This window comes from Leucoraja erinacea, chromosome 8, assembly GCF_028641065.1.
Source record: "Leucoraja erinacea ecotype New England chromosome 8, Leri_hhj_1, whole genome shotgun sequence".
Taxonomy (NCBI): Eukaryota; Metazoa; Chordata; class Chondrichthyes; order Rajiformes; family Rajidae; genus Leucoraja; species Leucoraja erinaceus.
The window spans coordinates 23745182-23763476 of NC_073384.1; the positions used below are offsets into that span (position 1 = coordinate 23745182).

Consider the following 18295-nt stretch of genomic DNA (forward strand, 5'->3'; position numbering starts at 1 on the left):
AAGGTAGTTGAGGCCAGTTCATTGGCTATATTTAAGAGGTAGTTAGATGTGGCCCTTGTGGCTAAAGGGATCAGGGGGTATGGAGAGAAGACAGGGATGGGATACTGAGTTGGATGATCAGCCATGATCATATCGAATGGCGGTGCAGGCTCAAAGGGCCGAATGGCCCACTCCTGCACCTATTTTCTATGTTTCTACTGATATCCTGCTAATCAACCTCGCCAATGGATCTGTTTGTTGTTATCACATTGCCGGCCGTGGGATTATTCTGTGAATGAGCCGATTACCAACATTTGAGAAGCCCTGTACTATACTCCCAATGGCTGCCATGAGGTTATTGGGAATGCAAGCTCATTCTTTACTCTTAGCATCACTACTGGCCACTGGTGGCTCAGAGTGGTCCACAGATCTTTGCACACTGTATCCTTGAACAGAGTAACAGTGCGTATGCAAAGGTGTTGGTCAGAAGAAGAGAACAATGTCAAATGGTCACTTATCAAAAGCACTACTACATAGCAGAAGGCCTTGGAAAATCATTTCTGGTAGACGGGAGCTCCAACTCCAATACAAGAATACTTTATTATATGCTTCGTTACAATCTGCACCCTTTGGCTATATACAGTTAATAACTTTATGAGCGCGATATATATCAAAGAGAAACCAAAAACTTGACAAGTTTTAATAACCTGATGCAAGGAACCAAATTATCCTGGAACAATACAAAGTGAATACATGCACTGATATAAGCAGAATGCCAAGAGAGAGAGGCAATGGAAAACATGAGAGTTGGCGGTCAGTGGCAGGGATTTGGTGGGATAGTGGGTTGTCGAGGGGAACGTTCTCCAAACCACAACCTCCAGATTGCAGGCTGCCAGGGAAAGTTATCTGATCTAATTAAGTTCCTTCTAGTTACTGGCTGAAGCCAAAAGAGACTGCAGATGCTGGAATCCGGGATATAAAAACAGAAGCAAGAAACAAACTGCCAGAGGAACTCAAACTGAAGAAGGTCCAGACGCAAAATGTCATCTGCCCAATTTCCTCCACAAATACTACATGACCTGTTGAGTTTCTCCAGCAGTTTGTTTTTCACTCAAGATTCCAGCATTTGTAGACATATGTGTCTCCATATAAAGACAGAACACTGGAAGATCCAGGCAGGTCAATTGGAATCTGCAGACGCAAAAGATGTTTCAGGTCAAGATTATGCCTCAGGAGTCTTAATGCAGGCTCCTAACCCGAAATGTTGACTTGCGTTTTTTGCGTCCTCAGATTGTGATTAACCTGCAGAGTTCTACCATTGTTCTGCTTTTATTTACAGGCTAATTTGTTTAGCAAAGGGGATAGGGAGCTGCTTCTAAGACTGGATAAGATTTGTTCTGATATTGAATCGGAGATGCCAAAACTCTAGTGTCAACCTCTTGAGCAGATTAATGGGGATGTCAATAAACTGCTAGATGTGGCTTGCGCAACCTCCATAAAAGGGTCACCTAACCAACAAATAGAAGTTTGCTTTACACTACACCACTGCTATTTACAGCCTACAGCAAACAAAATTCGGCAAATGTATTTACCTAAGGAAGATGAACACAGATTGGTTGAACTCACAGAACACTGTTTGAGCCTTTTTGATAGTTTATTTGCCTAACATTAAACAAAAAAATAAAGACTAGGGTTTGTTCGGCCAAGTTTCGCATTCAAATTTCGATATTACTTCAGTGTAAACAAATAAATAAATTATTTACAGTCTTTGGCAAAATTCACTGCTTCCCACAAACATTTTTTAAAGAGAGAGAGAGAGAGAGAGAGAGAGAGAGAGAGAGAGAGAGAGAGAGAGAGAGAGAGAGAGAGAGAGAGAGAGAGAGAGAGAGAGAGAGAGAGAGAGAGAGAGAGATAGAGAGAGAGAGAGAGACACAGAGAGAGAGGGAGAGAGAGAGGGAGAGAGAGAGAGACAGAAAGAGAGGCAGAGAGAGAGAAAGAGGTAAAACCATAAATAAATTAAATAGGAAAATATGTTACAATCTAAATATTCACATCTTTTCCCCTCCCCAACTGCAAATGCCATTTATTTTATCCTCGAACAACATTCGCTCTAAGTTGACCTGTTGAACTGTTGGGACTATCTTCATCCAGAATTAGGTGGTGGGGGAAAGGAATGTATCAGGAGAGAGGGAGAGGGGCAGATGACAGGAATTAATCAGTTGATTCTTGTCTGACAGTTACTCAACAGACATTGGTAAATACTGACAGAGCCCGCAATGTGTGCAATATCCAGAACAGTAATTTTCAAAAATGATATGCAATATGTAGAATATATCTCTCTGTGTGCATATATTCAGAATAAGCAGATACATTATTAGTTGTTGCTTGCTTTGCCCCTATCCCCTTAATACCAGTCATACCTTTTACTCAGTTAGTGCTGGCCACATGAAGAAGCAACTAACATGCCAGTGAAGGATTAAATGGTAAAGAGAGAGCACCTGCTGAATACCATCACTTGCAATAGTTGTAATGCCAAAATACCTGGAAGCTTCTATGTACAGACAGTGAAATGTGATAGAAAAAGTTATAAACAAAGTGGTTTTAAAACTTTTTTTTTGTAATTCATTCTTGTTTCCCAAAGAAAATGTCATTTTAAACATCGTTCAATCAGATTCTTTTCTTTAAAATAGAAACAGTCTGCTAATTGATTTCAATGACATCAGAAAACAAATGGGGCAGACTCATATCTTAGCAGTATAAGTTTGTTAAATGTTCACTAATCCCGCTATCTAGGTATAGTGATGGTGTGAGATTCATTGAGATCCAGTCAGCTTCCAGCCGGTGTGGTCTCAGTTGCTGCATTTGGTGGGGCCATCCATAGAGGCAATGTGCACGGAGCGAGGTGGTGTCACCACAGTCAACTGAAGGGGTGGTGGAGTGGAGGTGAGGGGCCATCAGGGAGAGAGAGAGCAGTGAAAGAGTGGGCGGGAGTCGAGACGGCAGTCTTATTCGGGTGACGAGGCTGTGCAGCATGTTCGAGGATCCATGATGTGTGTTGCAGGCACTTCTCAGTTATCTGTGGACACAGAACATCACATCACTTACACACTGCACTTCCTGCAACAGAAGAGGCCATTCAGCCTCATTAAGTATTGAACATTCCCACCTGTCCCATTCTTCCACTTGCTTCCTAATAACATTTTCTTTCACTAGACCATTACCTTCCTACACCCCCTCTCCCCCTACATTCTCATACCACCCACCAACACTAGGGGCAATTTAAGATGGCCGATTAGCCTACCATCTGTAATGTCTTTGGAATGTGGGATAGACTGGAGCACGCAGAGGATCCTTAAATTCTACACACACAGCACCGGAGGTCAGGATGCACCTGGTTTGCTGGAGCTGTGAGATTGCAGCACTACCTGCTGCACTCTGAAATATTACCCTGTCCGCAGACATTATCTGACCTGTTGAATATTTCCAGTGTTCCCTGCTTGGTGACAAGGAACACATTTGGCCTTGGTCACTAATGCCAGAAGCATGAAGCATAAGAGGGCTTTCTTAAATTTAGCTGCTTGACTTCAGTGGAATCAAGTTGAAAAGCAGGGAACAATGTCTGATCTCTACCTAATGCAAGAAACCTGGACAGAACTCCTAACACGCTTGCTTTCGTTTCTCAGGGGGCATCAGCCCATTTTAGTTTAGTTTAGTTTACAGATACAGAATGGAAGCAGTCTCTTCGGCCCACCAAGTCCGCATCGATCAGCGGACATTAACACTACCCTACACACTCTAGGGACAAATTACACTTATACCAAGCCAATTAACCTACAAACCAGTACATCTTGGGAGTGTGGGAGGAAACTGAAGATAGAAACATAGAAACATAGAAAATAGGTGCATGAGTAGGCCATTCGGCCCTTCGAGCCTGCACTGCCATTCGATATGATCATGGCTGATCATCCAACTCAGTATCCCAATCCCTGCCTTCTCTGCATACCCCTGATCCCTTTAGCCACAAGGGCCACATCTAATTCCCTCTTAAATATAGCCAATGAACTGGCTTCAACTACCTTCTGTGGCAGAGAATTCCACAGATTCACCACTCTCTGTGTAAAAAATGATTTTCTCATCTCGGTCCTAAAAGACTTCCCTCTGATCCTTAAACTGTGACCCCTAATTCTGGACTTCCACAACATCGGGAATAATCTTCCTGTATCCAGCCTGTCCAACCCCTTAAGACTTTTGTAAGTTTCTATAAGATCCCCCCTCAATCTTCTGAATTCCAGCGTGTACAAGCTGAGTCTATCCAGTCTTTCTTCATATGAAAGTCCTGCCATCCCAGGAATCAGTCTGGTGAACCTTCTCTGTACTCCCTCTATGGCAAGAATGTGTTTCCTCAGATTAGGAGACCAAAACTGTATGCAATACTCCAGGTGTGGTCTCACCAAGACCCTGTACAACTGCAGTAGCACCTCCCTGCTCTTATACTCAAATCCTTTTGCTATGAATCTCCGGTGAAGCCTGCAAACAATTGGACATGTTTCCAGAGAGCAGAAGTGGAAATGGGACTGAAAAATATTACAGCTCCTGCATTTGTTCAAGGCTAATGGGCTCCTAGGACTTTCCCATCTTATAGAATATATACAGTATAATGACAGCCCAGAGGGCATTCAACTCAAGGTACCCATGCTGTCAACATTATTGTAGTACCCTAGTTCCACTTTGTCGGGTTTTGTTGTGGTAATTAATGTGATGAGGGTTTCTGCTTCACCTACTCTTTCAAACACTTGAGTTCTGGACCCTTGGCATCCTCTGAGTGAATATATTTACCAACTTTAGAATAATAATAAGGTGGGTTTAACTGCTGGGATGAATAATGGAAGTGAGAGAGAGTCAGGTATGGAACCTAAAGTGAACGCTAAGAGAGTTGCAGTGATTTGTGAACCACGGAATCACTGGGACCATAAAGCTTGTGTTCATACAAGGTCTGTCTAGGGTAGACTTACCTCTACACTCATATTTGAGATCAGAGAAGTAAAGGGCCTCTTGGGAGAAGACAAAAAGACCTAGTCGTCCACCAGCCAATGTCTTATCATAGATGGGACCAGAGTCGGACATGAGTTGTTTCCCTTCATGGACCACCACCCTGTGGAAGCAGAGACATCTTTATATGGCAAATGACAGAGGTATAATTACTGATAAAACATTATATACAGTTACTCTCAACTCGCAGCAGTGACTGGTACAGCAATGTTTTAAAGGTCACAGCTTATAGCACATTCAATTCTTAACAATACATTTACACCCTTAAATCAGATCCCTCTTAATATATCCGCACTGACCTTACTTAAAGTATTCACAAGGCGGATATCAGATATTAACTCCAGATATTGACAGTATTAGAACAGACATAGGTCAGAACTTCTTTCGTGTAGAACTGTGCGACACGGAACTGTTATGTGAAATTCAATATTGATTTTAAAGAACTCAACGAATAACTCAAAGAATACATAGAATAATATAAAAAATGTGCTGTGTGTGTGTTTATTTCCCAAAATATACAGGCGGAATACATGCACATCTAACTTTTTGTATAAATATAACGTGCACAAATTTAATGTGTGTGTATTTGTGTGTCTGTGTGAGTGAGTGAACAGTCAGGGGAGTTTGGTGTGATTGGTTCACCTCATTATATCTTGTTAATAATCATCATGTTCAATTAATTTTTCCTCTTGCACACGGTTGATCTGTGTGTTCTGAATTGATTTGTTGGGCTCATTTGCAATGGTAGTAGAACCACAGCACAGCAGGAGGCTATTTGGCCCACAAAGCCTGTTCCAATGCTCTGAAAATGCTGTTGGCGAATCCCATTCCCCACACTTTTGTCCACTATGCATTTCTGTACATAATGCCTGGTCTTATTTCTTTTTCATGTGTTCTGTTCGAAATATTAATCCTGACTAAGGGGATTTTTGGACCATTGTGACTCATCGGATCAGTCATAGAAGGAGGCCCTTCGGCCCAACTCATCCATGCTGACCAACATGCCCATCTAAGCTAGTCCCATTTGCATGTGTTTGACCCATATCCCTTTAAATCTTTCCTATCCATATCCCAGTTGAAGTGTCTTGTAAATGTTATTATTGCACCTGCCTCAACCATGTCCTCTGGCACCTTGTCCGCTGTCTGAGTGGATCCTGTTCCCTTTTGTTCTAATGAGAGAGAACAAGATCGGACTGTTCTTTGCTATTCCCAGGCCAGAATAGCATAACTTTACAATCTGGAATTCTCACCCTTCACTGCTGAGTGATTCCCTCAAAGAACAACATCATCAGATTGTGGATGGACATTAGTCTTAACTGCTGGCTGCGGTGAGCAGCTTCTCCCCTGCACCCAGGCCCAGTTACCTGATGAAGCCTGTTTTGGGTCGATGGATCAGGTGCCACCTGTAGGCGGTGTAATCTTTCCAGCCGATATTCTTGGGGTCGTGCCATAAAGTTCGCACCTAAAACAGATGCAGATCCACATTCACCTTTGGGGATTCTATGAGGTATACACTAGCAGCAAACAATGTGAGAGTGTTAGGTAGATACAGGAACCCATTCAGCCCTTCGAACCTAATCCACCCTTCAATTACACCATGGCTAAGGTCTGGACCTTCATTTACACATGTTTTTTTCATATCCCAAATGCTCTCCAAACTGATCTCCAGCCTCCAGCCTTATTTAAGTTATTAAGTTATTTGTAAGACTTGATTACCCGGTAATTGAACTGTTAGGAAACCAAACTTCATTTGTACTTGGCTGTAGCCACAGAGCAGGCCAAGGGGTAGGCCATTTAGGACTGAGATGAGGAATAATCTTTTCACTCAGAGAGTTGTGAATCAGTGGAATTCGCTGCCACAGAAGAGAGTGGAGGCCAATTCACTGAATGTTTTCAAGGTGTGTTAGATTTAGCTCTTAGGGCTCACGGAATCAAGGGATATGGGGAAAAAGCAGGAACGGGGTACTGATTTTGGATGATCAGCCATGATTGGATTGAATGGCGGTGCTGATTCGAAAGGCCGAATAGCCTACTCCTGCACCTATTGTCTATGTTTCTCAACAAATTATGTCAGAGGGATTTCTCGGTTAGTTCCATGAAGAGAATGAATTGCAGACTAAAGGCAATGGACTAAACCTGTATAAATCTATGCCCAGCCCTTAGAATTGCATCCAGATCTAGGTATCCCCCTTTAGGTACAAGACCAAACTCTTGATATGGTTGTAGGGCAGAGGCTGTGGGTGACGGACAGTAAATATCCGGGACTGTGTAGAGAGCAGAGGTAGGATTTGACAGAGATGCTCTAAATGATGATAGTGTGCTCTGACAGGTAGAACGTGGTTTTAGTGGCAGACGGGATGGGAAGCAGAGGTCCCAGCTCTGTTCTCTTCCCCCAACAAGTTATTTCCAGTGTAGGAAGGAAATGCAGATGCTGGTTTACACCGAAGATAGACACAAAATGCTGGAGTAACTCAGGAGGACAGGCAGCAACTCTGCATAGAAGGAATGGGTGACGTTTCGGGTCAAGACCTTTCTTCAGACTGAGTCAGGGGAGAGAGAAACTAGAGATATAGAAGAGTACAAAGTGAATTTAACGTGAAAATTTACCTTACCCTCAGCCAACAATGAGCCATTCTACATTTCCTGATCAGCACCAACTTTGATCTGGCCTTCCCACACATTAAATTCACTTAGTATTTATTTTTTATTTATTTAAGTTAAAGTTACTTTTAAGACTTGAGTCATTGAACTGTTTGGAAACCAAACTTTGCTTGTACTTAGCTGTAACCACTGAGCAGGCCAAGGATCTTTCCTCATGAAAAACATATGGCTGACGACCTCCATGCAGCTGCAGATAGTTAGATGGAGAAAATAGGCCTCTACCTCTGAGGAAGTTAAGTATGAGAGCTACATCGAATACAAAGTGGTCAGGAGAATATTCTAGCCAGGGAGAAAACATGGTTTAGTTGGGGTGATCTACAGGTATGGATTACGGGGGATGGGAATCGAAAGGAACGGCAATGGAGACAAATGAACCCATGTGTGAGCAAAATTGTGTGCAGTTTGAACACAGCGATGTTAATTTTGCCCGAGGGTGGAATTAATGCCATGAGACGTTTGGACTGAATAGAACATAAGGATTTACATCCTCTGGTAGAGGAGGTTAAAGAGGCAAAGTCAAGGTAATCGGTGGAAAGATCAGAGAGGAACTTCTTTTCACATGAAGAGCAGTAGAGCTGGAACTCAGTTTGACATGGTGGCGCAAGAGGAAACAGCTCAAGTCCTTAAAGAGCACCTAGATGAACACTGGGAGCTGAAATCTTTAAGACCATGGACCAAGAGTAGGGAAGTGGGATTACCCTAAGTTTTTGGTTATCATTCATAGGATGCGTGAACTGCTGACAAACCCAGGTGCATAGTAATTTATTCCCACAGAGTATAATGAACCTCTGGAGTTCTTTACTCTGAAGCATTGTGGATGCTGGATCAATAGAAGTATTTAAAGAGGTAGTGAGTACATTTTTGAGAGAAGGGGAATTGGAGGCTATATGAAACTGGTGGAGAAAGGAGACGAGGTTTTGGGCAAATCAGCCATAATTATGCTCAATAACAGGGCAGGCTTTAGGAGTTGAATGGCCTTCTCCTGTTCTTGATTTCTTGTGTTCTTGTGGCAATGGCAGCATGTATTTTCCCTCTTGAACTATGGCTTGCTGAACCCTTTCAGATACATCATCCACACCGGTCTGCTCAGTCACATATACGCAGACATTTCCTGAAGGACAACACCTTTCTTTGTGGCCAATGCAGACACAATGGGCTAACTGGCCTTCTTCCCTCCACCGATTTCTATAGTGTCTCAACCAGTTGGGCCGAGAGGTCTATTTCCTTCGTGGTCATCCATTTGTACAGCAGACTAGGTTGGGGTGATGGGGGGTTAGGTGACAGATAGGGTTCGGGGTTGTACCTGATTACCATAGCTCAGTCCTACCTGTCCGGGGGTGTTGCCAGTGTGCCAGAGAGCGTTACGCAGGTGCTCCCCCCGGCCCGTGGTTGAGTTCACCACCTTGAGCGAGACGCCGGCATATCCATGGGCTTTGGACGGCTTCTCCTCCCAGTAGGTTTGGGTGACCTGCTTCCACATCACCACGTAGAAGCGGCTGCTGGACTGGAAGCCAAAAACAAAGCCGGCATAGTCGTCATCGCGGTCTGTGTTGACGTAGAAGGTGCCACTGAAGTCGATGGCGTTGAACTCATCGAAACCTGTGGATTAACAACACAATACTTTTCCTCTCAGGGAAGTCTCACCATATCGTGATGTCAATTTCAGGAAAGGTGAAGCATCGTTATCGATGAAGATAATGCCCACCTTTGATGCCTAGGCAATTTCAGAGCAGACCATGTAGCCAAACATTCTAGACCAGGTAAGGATGTCAGATCTCCCTTTCCACCACAGAACACAAACAATACAGATGGGCTTTTACAATTCAGCACATTTTTGTGCCTCCATCTCTCTGAATTAAATACATCAAATTTCCCAATTGCTATGTGGGATTTGGGCCAAAAGCTCCAGATCAATAGGCCAAACCTTTTGATTGCTAGAGCAGTGACATACCCATTATGCTACTCCATCCAGTGATCTATCTCCATCAACTATATGGTGAAGATGCTCATCACAGTGTAGTGATGTGAGATTGGTAATGGTGTACAGGCAAGGGGATGTTGGTGGGACTTCATCCTATCCATAAAGAACTGGCACTATGACTAACAATCCGGTGTCCAGTAGGCCAGGTGCCCACTAACACGGGGAAAGGGCCTCTCACATACCCTATTGTGTCCCCGTTATTACCTACCGACAGCAAGGCCAGGGTCAGAGTTGGCGGTCTGCAGCAACTCCCTGCCCTGGTTGCGCACTACCCAGTTAGGATCGATTTGCGTCGTCCCCTGTGGATCCAGGTGGACCATTTGGAACTTCCTCAGGTCGGTCTCGCTGATGGCACTGTTCTCGGGACACACGTCATAGATGTCTGGGATGCTGTCATTGTCAAAGTCGTCCTTGCAGATGTCTCCTCTGCCGTCACCTGCATGGCAAAATCCAACATGGTTAAATCCCCCCACATCCTCAGCGTCAGGCGTTGGGGTGGAAGATTCAACACAGGAACAACAATTGTAATACAATATAACATATCACTGATAATCCAGTCATTTCAGAATAAAAATACACATGCCAGGGGTTTATCACACCATCAATATTCATATTGTTGGTTATGAATGTAGGAGGTAAATTAATAAGTCTGCAGAGGACAGGAAAGTTAGCAGGTCAGGTAGTATCTGTGGAGGAAATGGGTAGGCGATGTTTTGGGCTGAGCCACTTCTGATTGTGTTAGGGGGGAGAGAGTAGGAAAAGATGTGGGGGAGAGACAACGTGGCAAGTGATAGGTAGCTAGAAGTGGGGGTTCCATTGACAGATGGGTGGACCAAGGCTAGAGATAAAAAGGAGAAAAAAGGCTGTCAGATAAGATTGATCGTAGTAGAGTGGGGAGAAGGGGAAGGAGAGTCCAGACTATTTTTCGCAAACAACTTGATCATTTTGCAAACTCTCAATATTCAGCAATAAACGATTATCTTTAAACACAAAGTATTTAGCAGGTGAGTGCAGGCCTAATGCTTGGATTCATCTCCAGGGCTTTTCTGAAACTGCAGCAGGATCCTGGTGAATTGTTCACCAAATGTTGCTCACCATCGGCATCGATCTGGTCAGGGTTGGGGACAAGACGGCAATTGTCCTTCTCATCAGGAACGCCATCATTGTCATCATCGGGGTCGCAAGCATCTCCCCTCCCATCCTTGTCGTGGTCAGCCTGGTTGGAGTTGGCAATGTAAGGGCAGTTGTCCAGGTTGTTCTGGTGGCCATCCTCATCAATGTCCTGATTGTCATCACACTGATCACCCACCAGGTCTGAGTCATTGTCTTCCTGCAGGATGAGAGAACACCATGAGCTGAATCTTTATTGCCCAAAGACATGTTGCAATATGCGGCAAAACAATGCGCTTTCATTTTCATTGAATAATTTTGCATTTGGTCACTGTTAGAAACTGGAAGTTGATTGGCAATTCCCTCAAACCGCATGTGATAAAAAAGCAGATTACTCTTTCTTTAGTGATGCCACCAGAGGAATGGATACTGGCCAAGACTTTGGGAAAAACTCACCCTGATACAGTGTCACACAGTCTTTCTCTTTCACATCCATCTGAACAGTACAACGGAGAGAGCTGCCGCCTGACATGTCCAGGGACCCAGTTCAATCCTGACTTCAGGTGCCGTGCGTGTGCAGATTGTTTTCTCCCTGTGATTGCGTGCGTTTCCCCTGGATGTTTGGGCCTCAAATCCCAAAGACATGCATACTGGCCACTGTAAATCACCCTTAACTTAACCGGGATGTATTATCTGGCAGAAGCTGTGAGAACGCAGGATTCATGTAGCATTACTGTAAATAGGCAGTTGATGGGTGATGTGCACTCAATGGACTGAAGAGCCTGTGTCTGTATCTATTACTTTGACTCTGAAAGGAAGGTAGGCTTTTTTGACCTTTCATCTGTGATCGACCCCATCAAAAGAGCAGCACTCCTTTAAGGTGTCGGGCAACCAGTGCTGGTTTGATGAAGTCCACTGCACTAGTTGGAACTTCTCTTCAGGAAAACACAAACTGCAGGAGGAACTCAGGGGGCCAGTTATCATCTGTGGAGGCATACAGACATATGTGGGAAGTATGGACCAATCTGACTAATCAGAGTTGGAAATACACCTGAGATGAGAGGAACTGCCAATGTGATACAGGAAGTCATTTTGGGTAAAGACCTTACATTCAGTCCTGAGTTCCTCCGACAAATTTTTTTTTGCTCAAATTTACAACATCTGCAATCTCTTCAGTCTATAGAACCTTCCACGAGCTCAACTCACAGCCAGGCAGAGTGTTTAAGGAAATGGAGTTCCTGTTGTAATCTAGGGAAATACAGGCAACTGTTTCAACACAGCAATGTCTGAACCTGGACATATATCTCCATGGAGAAAAGCAGAACCTGGAATGGTGAGGAGAGACAGGTTTTTGGGCCTTGCGCACAACTTTGGCAGTTTTTGGTTCATTCGTTTGTGTATTAGGGGCAATTATGGGAAAGGTCAACATTTATTGCTTGGGCCCAACTGACCCTTGAGAAGGTGGTGTTGTGCTGCCTTGTTGAAGTGCTGCATCTTTCTTGCCGTGCACCAGTAAAGCAGCAGAAAAGCATTTCCAATGTTGGGATGGTTTGTGTTTGGGTGGTCCCATCAGACTGGTTGAACCATTCTTGGTCGAGTAGCAGCAGATGTTGTCCTTACCTGGTCAGGGTTATGCATAAGTGGACAGTTATCACACATGTCTCCAACTCCATCTTGGTCAGTGTCCCTCTGGTCAGTGTTATACACATAAGGACAGTTGTCAGCCTCATTCAGGATGTCTATTTGACATGGGAATAAGATTGTTACAATAACATTGGTATTAAGATTAAACCAAGAAGCTTTATTTTAACTTTAGACCAGATCAAGAAACCATATCAACATCTCTACTTCCTCATAAAACTAAGGAAATGCAACATGTCTCCATTATAGCAATGTCCACAGATACACCATAGAAAGCATCCTATTGAGATGCATCACAGCTTGATGTGGCAACTGCCCAAGACCACATGAATTTGTAGAGGGTTGCAGACGCAGCCCTGTCCATCATACAAACTCCATCTATACTTCACATTACCTCAAGAAAGAAGCCAATATAATGAAGGACCACTCACACCCTGGTCATTCTCTCTTCTCCCCACTCCCATCAGGCAGAAGTTACAAAAGTGTGAAAGCACGAGTTAAGAACAGTTTCTTCCCTCCTGTTATCAGACTACAGGACTTCTCATCTGCTGAGTATGGATTCCCATTCTTGTAAACGACTTTGTTGCCACATTTACACTTTTTAAAATCTGCACTCTCTATAGCTGCAGCACTATACTGCAACACTCTGATTCCTTTCTTTTTTTGCACTACGTTGTACTCGTGTATGTTATCATTTTCGTGGAAGGCATGCAAAACAAAAAAAATCATGGTGGAGTCTGAAGTAGGGTCTCGACCCAAAACGTCACCCATTCTTCCTTCTTTCCAAAGACGCTGCCTGACCCACTGAGTTACTCCAGTAGTTTGTGTCTACCAAAGATTTTCATGGTACACGTGACAATAATAACTGAATACCAATATGATTGAGGAGAGATGAGACCATGGCCCTTGCTGCCACATCCATTCCCACCACACCCTCCTATGCTATGCAAATGTACATGAAAGAAGTTGCCACCTGCTCTACTCCCTCTGGCTGTCCAGTCCAGTGGGGATTGCTCCCAACAAGGTGAGGAATTAGTCTAGTAGTGATGCAGATGGAGGAACTTTACACAGTAGGGAACGCAGAACACTAATGGAGGTGGTGAGAACATTTGTACGCATGCCGTCTCAGAGCCAGACACCAGTGAACTGAACCAGACACCAGTGGCAATGTGCCCCATTCCCTATCCTTTCTTGTATGGAGCACCACATATAGATACAGTGTTCAACTGCTCCTGACCTTATCCAATCACTGTGTCCTATCCTTCCCATACGCCAGCCATGCTTCCCCTGAAGTGCTCTTCACTCCGACAGCTCTTTGTCTCCACTTTCTAACCTTTGTCGGAATGTCAAACTCTCTTGAATTTTTTGTTGGATGAAAATTATTTTGTGGCTTAAAATGAAAAAGAATAGGAAATGCAGGACATGCTCAGCACTTTTTGAAGAGAAACATAATTAAAGCTTCAGGTCAACCTTCCATCAGAATGCAGGGTTGAGGACTGAACCCTTAACTCTGCAGCCTACTGGATCTCCCGGCTGCCATCCTCCCCCTCCCATTCCCATGCTGACCTTTCTGTTTTTGGGCCACCTCCATTGCCGGAGTGAGGCCACATGCCCTCTAGAGGAACAGCACCTCATATTCCACTTGGGTAGCTTAAAACCTATGGTATGTACATCAGGTTTTATTTTAGGTAACACCTCACCCCATTATATTTCTCCTTCCCCCCCATTTCTATCCTGACCCCAGTGTGCACGCATTCTCCCACTGTCTCACTACCATCCAGGCAAAGGCTGCAGACCACCTGGGCTTGAGCTTAAGGGGGGGGGGGGGGGGGGGTCCCTGTCATGCTCACCATCCCCATCAATGTCAACTGAGCAGTCGTCGCCTTCACCGTTCCCGTCCGTGTCAATCTGCGCAGGATTGTGGTCATATGGGCAGTTGTCGCATCGGTCGCCCACGCCGTCCTTGTCATAGTCAAACTGCTGGGGATTGTAGAGCAGAGGGCAGTTGTCCTGGAAGAGAAAGACATGCCCTGTATTACTCCTGTCCATGGGGTGCATTGGGTGCAACATGCAGCAAAGCTTCTGGAATCCTGATGGTTCAGCATCTGGTTCTCCAGGCCTCATTTCCCACACCTCTTTCAAAGCCACCGGTACTCCGCTTCCCATTCGCCCTTTAAACTCACTAGAACGCCATTTCCCACACTCTTTAAACTTGCTGGGGACCCATTCCCACTCTCCCTTAAATTCACTGGGTTCCCACCTCACTCTCCCTTGGATCTCACTGGAGCCCCATTCCCAACTCTCTAGGATCCCATTCCTAAACTAATTTTAAACTCATTAGGGGCCCAAACCTTTAACGTTACTGGGGCCCCATTTCCCACATTCTCATTAAATTAATTCTCCAAATTCTCTGCAAACTCACCAGGGTTCTATTTCTTGCAGTCTCTTTCAACTCCTAGTCCCCATTTCCTGCATTCTCTTGAATTTCACTAGTCCCCTGTACTATCTTCAATATCAACCAGATCCTAGTTCCCCACACTCCCTTCAAACCCACTGTGTTTACAGGAACTCATAACAAGTGAATTTGGGTGTGTGAGGGTAATAGTTAGAAAATCTACTAGTCCAGCACCACTAAAGGGTTGCAGAATATCGAGTTTCACCGTGCTTTTTATTGTCTGAGGGAAAAATCCCAGAGGAAGGTTCCAGAACTCACTTGGTCGTCATTCCTCCCATCGTTGTCATCGTCCTTGTCGCAGGCGTCTCCCACTCCATCCCGGTCAAAGTCCTCTTGTCCGGAATTGGGCAGATGTGGGCAGTTATCCTAATGGAAGAGCAATGGAATTGTTGCGGGACAGAACGATATGCGCACCTCACCCACCCTGCCTGCTCTGGGCACATTGACATTCCACTATCCCATCACCTCCCACATTTGACCTTCCCACTGTTGCACCAATTCCCCAGATCCTATTTCCTTTCCCTGTAATAACCACAGTGGGAGGCAGATTATGGCCTTTAGCTGTGAGCGTTGGAAAGTATCAACAGGAGCAGTTGGCCCCAAGAACAAATCGCAGCCTCGGTCAGTTCATTATGGATTACGCTGAAGCAGGTCTCCCACGCGCACAAATGAAGTGGCTTGCAAGCAAACCCTACACACTGAAGAAAGGCACAAAATGCTGGAGTAACTCAGCGGGTCAGGCACCATCTCTGGAGATAAGGAATAGGTGATATTTCGGGTCGAGACTCTTCTACACACCACTGGGTACCACTGTGCCTGTCTCAATAGCTCAGCATGCCTACATGCCACACATAGGATGCAATTCTGCAAAGTTCAAAATTGGAACAGCTCAAGCCCAAATTCTGACACAAGTCTATCGCGCAGTTACGCCACGTAATAGAAATTCTGGACCATAATCATTAACAGGAGTTTAAAACAAAGTGGGGAGGATTTTGAAAAATCGTGCCAGTTACAGCCTTTTGCTTTCCCTGATGCAAGTAGTGGGTGTCTGATTACTGCCTGGAGGAGGACTTCGAGTTCATAGAGATTATGAATGAGGTCAAAGCTCTGCATTCAAATTAGGAACATATTTAAAACCCATTCCTGCCTCCTGAAATAACAAAATGGTTAACGACTCTCCTATCATTTTTCAAGCAGTGAAGTAAACATTTTTTATTAGTATCAAACCAGTTATGTGTTATTTTAGTTTTATTAACGACCTTCTTTGGAATTCCATCAATTGCTTTACGGTCAGGGTTACGCTGTGTGTGAGTATGTGTGTGTGAATGGGTGTGCAAGCGAAAATGTGAGTGTGTGTGCTTCAGTGTGCCTTGTGTGCGGGTGATATTATGTTGGAAAGTGTGTGTGGCTGCAAATGAGTGTGTGAGAGAGAGTCTATTTGCACCAGCGTATAAATATGTGCATGAGAATGAAAGTATGTCATAGGAGCAGAAGTAGGCCATTCGGTCCATCAAGTCTACTCCACCATTCAATCATGGCTGATCTATCTTTCCCTTCAACAATAGTTTCCTGCCTTCTCCCCTTAACCCTTGATGCCTCTACCAATTAAGTATCTGTCAATTCTGACCTTAAAATTACCCAATCACGGTATCCACAGCGGTCTCCCCACCACCCTCTGACTAAAAACATTATAAAATCTAACCAAAGTAACAATATATGTGTGTGTGCAGAAATAAGTGAATGCATGACTACATTTTGGGTGTATGAGTGTGAATGTGGAGTGTGGGTGTGCGGGTGTATGTGGGAGATGGTGTGGGTTTGTGTGATGCCTGTGTGACAAAGAGTGAATGTGTTTGTGTGTGAATATATATGTACGTGTGTGTGTGTGTGTGTGTGTGTGTGTGAGCATGCGCGTGCAAGCGTGTGTCTGAGTAACAAAGGGAATGTATGTAGGAGGGGTGTTAGTGTACTGTGAACAGTAGGAGTGGGCTGGATCAGGTGGTTAGGTCATATGGTTGTGGCCCCAAAAGTAATGTAGATGTAATTCAAACGTTGCACCTTGCGACATGAAAGTATGTGTGTGTGCACAAATAAGTGTAAGTGCAGGTCTTTGTACAAGGTGCAGTGCTCATATGGCACAGCACCTTGCCATCCAGTTCACCTGGCTTGCTTGAAATAAATCCTCCACCCTGCGCTCCCCACTGTGGGACCCTCTTTTAGCGTCCTGCATTACCAACCCCTCCCCCTTACCTTCTTGCAGTGGTAGGTGGCGTTGGCTGTGCAGGCCAGCTGCTCGTTAGGCCAGCCATCCAGGTCGGAATCCTCTCCACAGATGACACCGTCACCGGCATATCCGATCCGGCAGTCACACTTGTACATGGGCTCGCTGAAGACGCCCAGGTAGATGCACCTGGCATACCTATGGCAGTTGTGGGAGCCGTCTTTGCATGGGTTGTGGGGCTCACACACCTGCAGGGTGGAAAGGATGGAGGGTCAAAACACAAGCACAAGCCGTAGCATGTAAACATTCGACAGGAGAACGGGAAATACTGGGACATATGATGAAAGGTTCAGTCCAAAGGAAGCCGCCTGGCATGTTCAAGGAACAGAATTAGGCCATTCGGCCCATCATATCTACCCTGCCATTCAATCATGGCTGTTCTATCTTTTCCTCTCAACCCCATTCTCCTGCCTTTAACCCATATCTCAACACCCTGACTAATCAAGAATCTATCAATCTCTGCCTTAAAAATATCCATTGACTTGGCTTCCACAGATTCACCACCCTCTGACAAAATAAATTCCTCCTCATCTCCGGAACTCTCTCGCTAGTGGCAATTGATTCTTAGAGGAACAGGGCGAGAATTACTGAGGGAATTTGAGGCTTTTAGCCCTGGACAAGTGAAGGCACAGCTGGATCAATGGGAGGCTCTGGAGCTGCACAAGATTCGAGAGACAGGGGAGAGGCACCAACACAAGTCAATGACTGAGCAGTCTGGAGGGGCTGAGTGGCCTACACTCATCTTGCTTTTAATCTATTTGTGTTGTAGATGCAGGCACCACTGTTGCAATGTGATGGGACACATGCTTTGTAGGCTGCCCCCCACAATATAACCACATGAACCCCCCACAGTATAACATTGAGGATCTCTCAAGCTTAAGCATCCCAAGTTAAGTGCTCCTTACTTGCTTGTCTGTCTTGGCGGCTTGGACTCCAAGACCAAAGGGTTGGTTGCCCCTGTAGCGTGGAGGGCAAGGAAGGCAGTGGAATCCTGGCTCAGTGTTCTCACATCTCTGAACACCATTCACCTGGTAGCAGACATCAGGGACCTCCGCACACTGCAAGAAAATCAAAGAGGTCAGCAAGTGGCCACGATGTGTAGAATCTGAACTGCGGCGCAGTGCTCGGGTTGCAAATC

At 44.9% G+C, this 18295-nt stretch overlaps 1 protein-coding gene across 1 annotated transcript in view; it reads right to left on the reverse strand.

Moving 5' to 3' along the window:
* Positions 1-560: 560 nt before the first annotated feature.
* The window catches only part of LOC129699441 (thrombospondin-2-like), a 66455-nt gene continuing 48720 nt past the window's right edge, over positions 561-18295 (reverse strand). Inside the window, exons 12-22 of the mRNA XM_055639234.1 lie at positions 18063-18215; positions 17127-17345; positions 15135-15242; positions 14272-14431; positions 12401-12519; positions 10766-11000; positions 9879-10106; positions 9017-9288; positions 6393-6490; positions 4992-5131; positions 561-3055 (exon numbers count right to left, since the gene is read on the reverse strand). Of these exons, the coding sequence (XP_055495209.1) occupies positions 3048-3055; positions 4992-5131; positions 6393-6490; positions 9017-9288; positions 9879-10106; positions 10766-11000; positions 12401-12519; positions 14272-14431; positions 15135-15242; positions 17127-17345; positions 18063-18215 (1740 nt within the window). The 3' untranslated portion in view covers positions 561-3047. The remainder of the gene's footprint in view (positions 3056-4991; positions 5132-6392; positions 6491-9016; positions 9289-9878; positions 10107-10765; positions 11001-12400; positions 12520-14271; positions 14432-15134; positions 15243-17126; positions 17346-18062; positions 18216-18295) is intronic.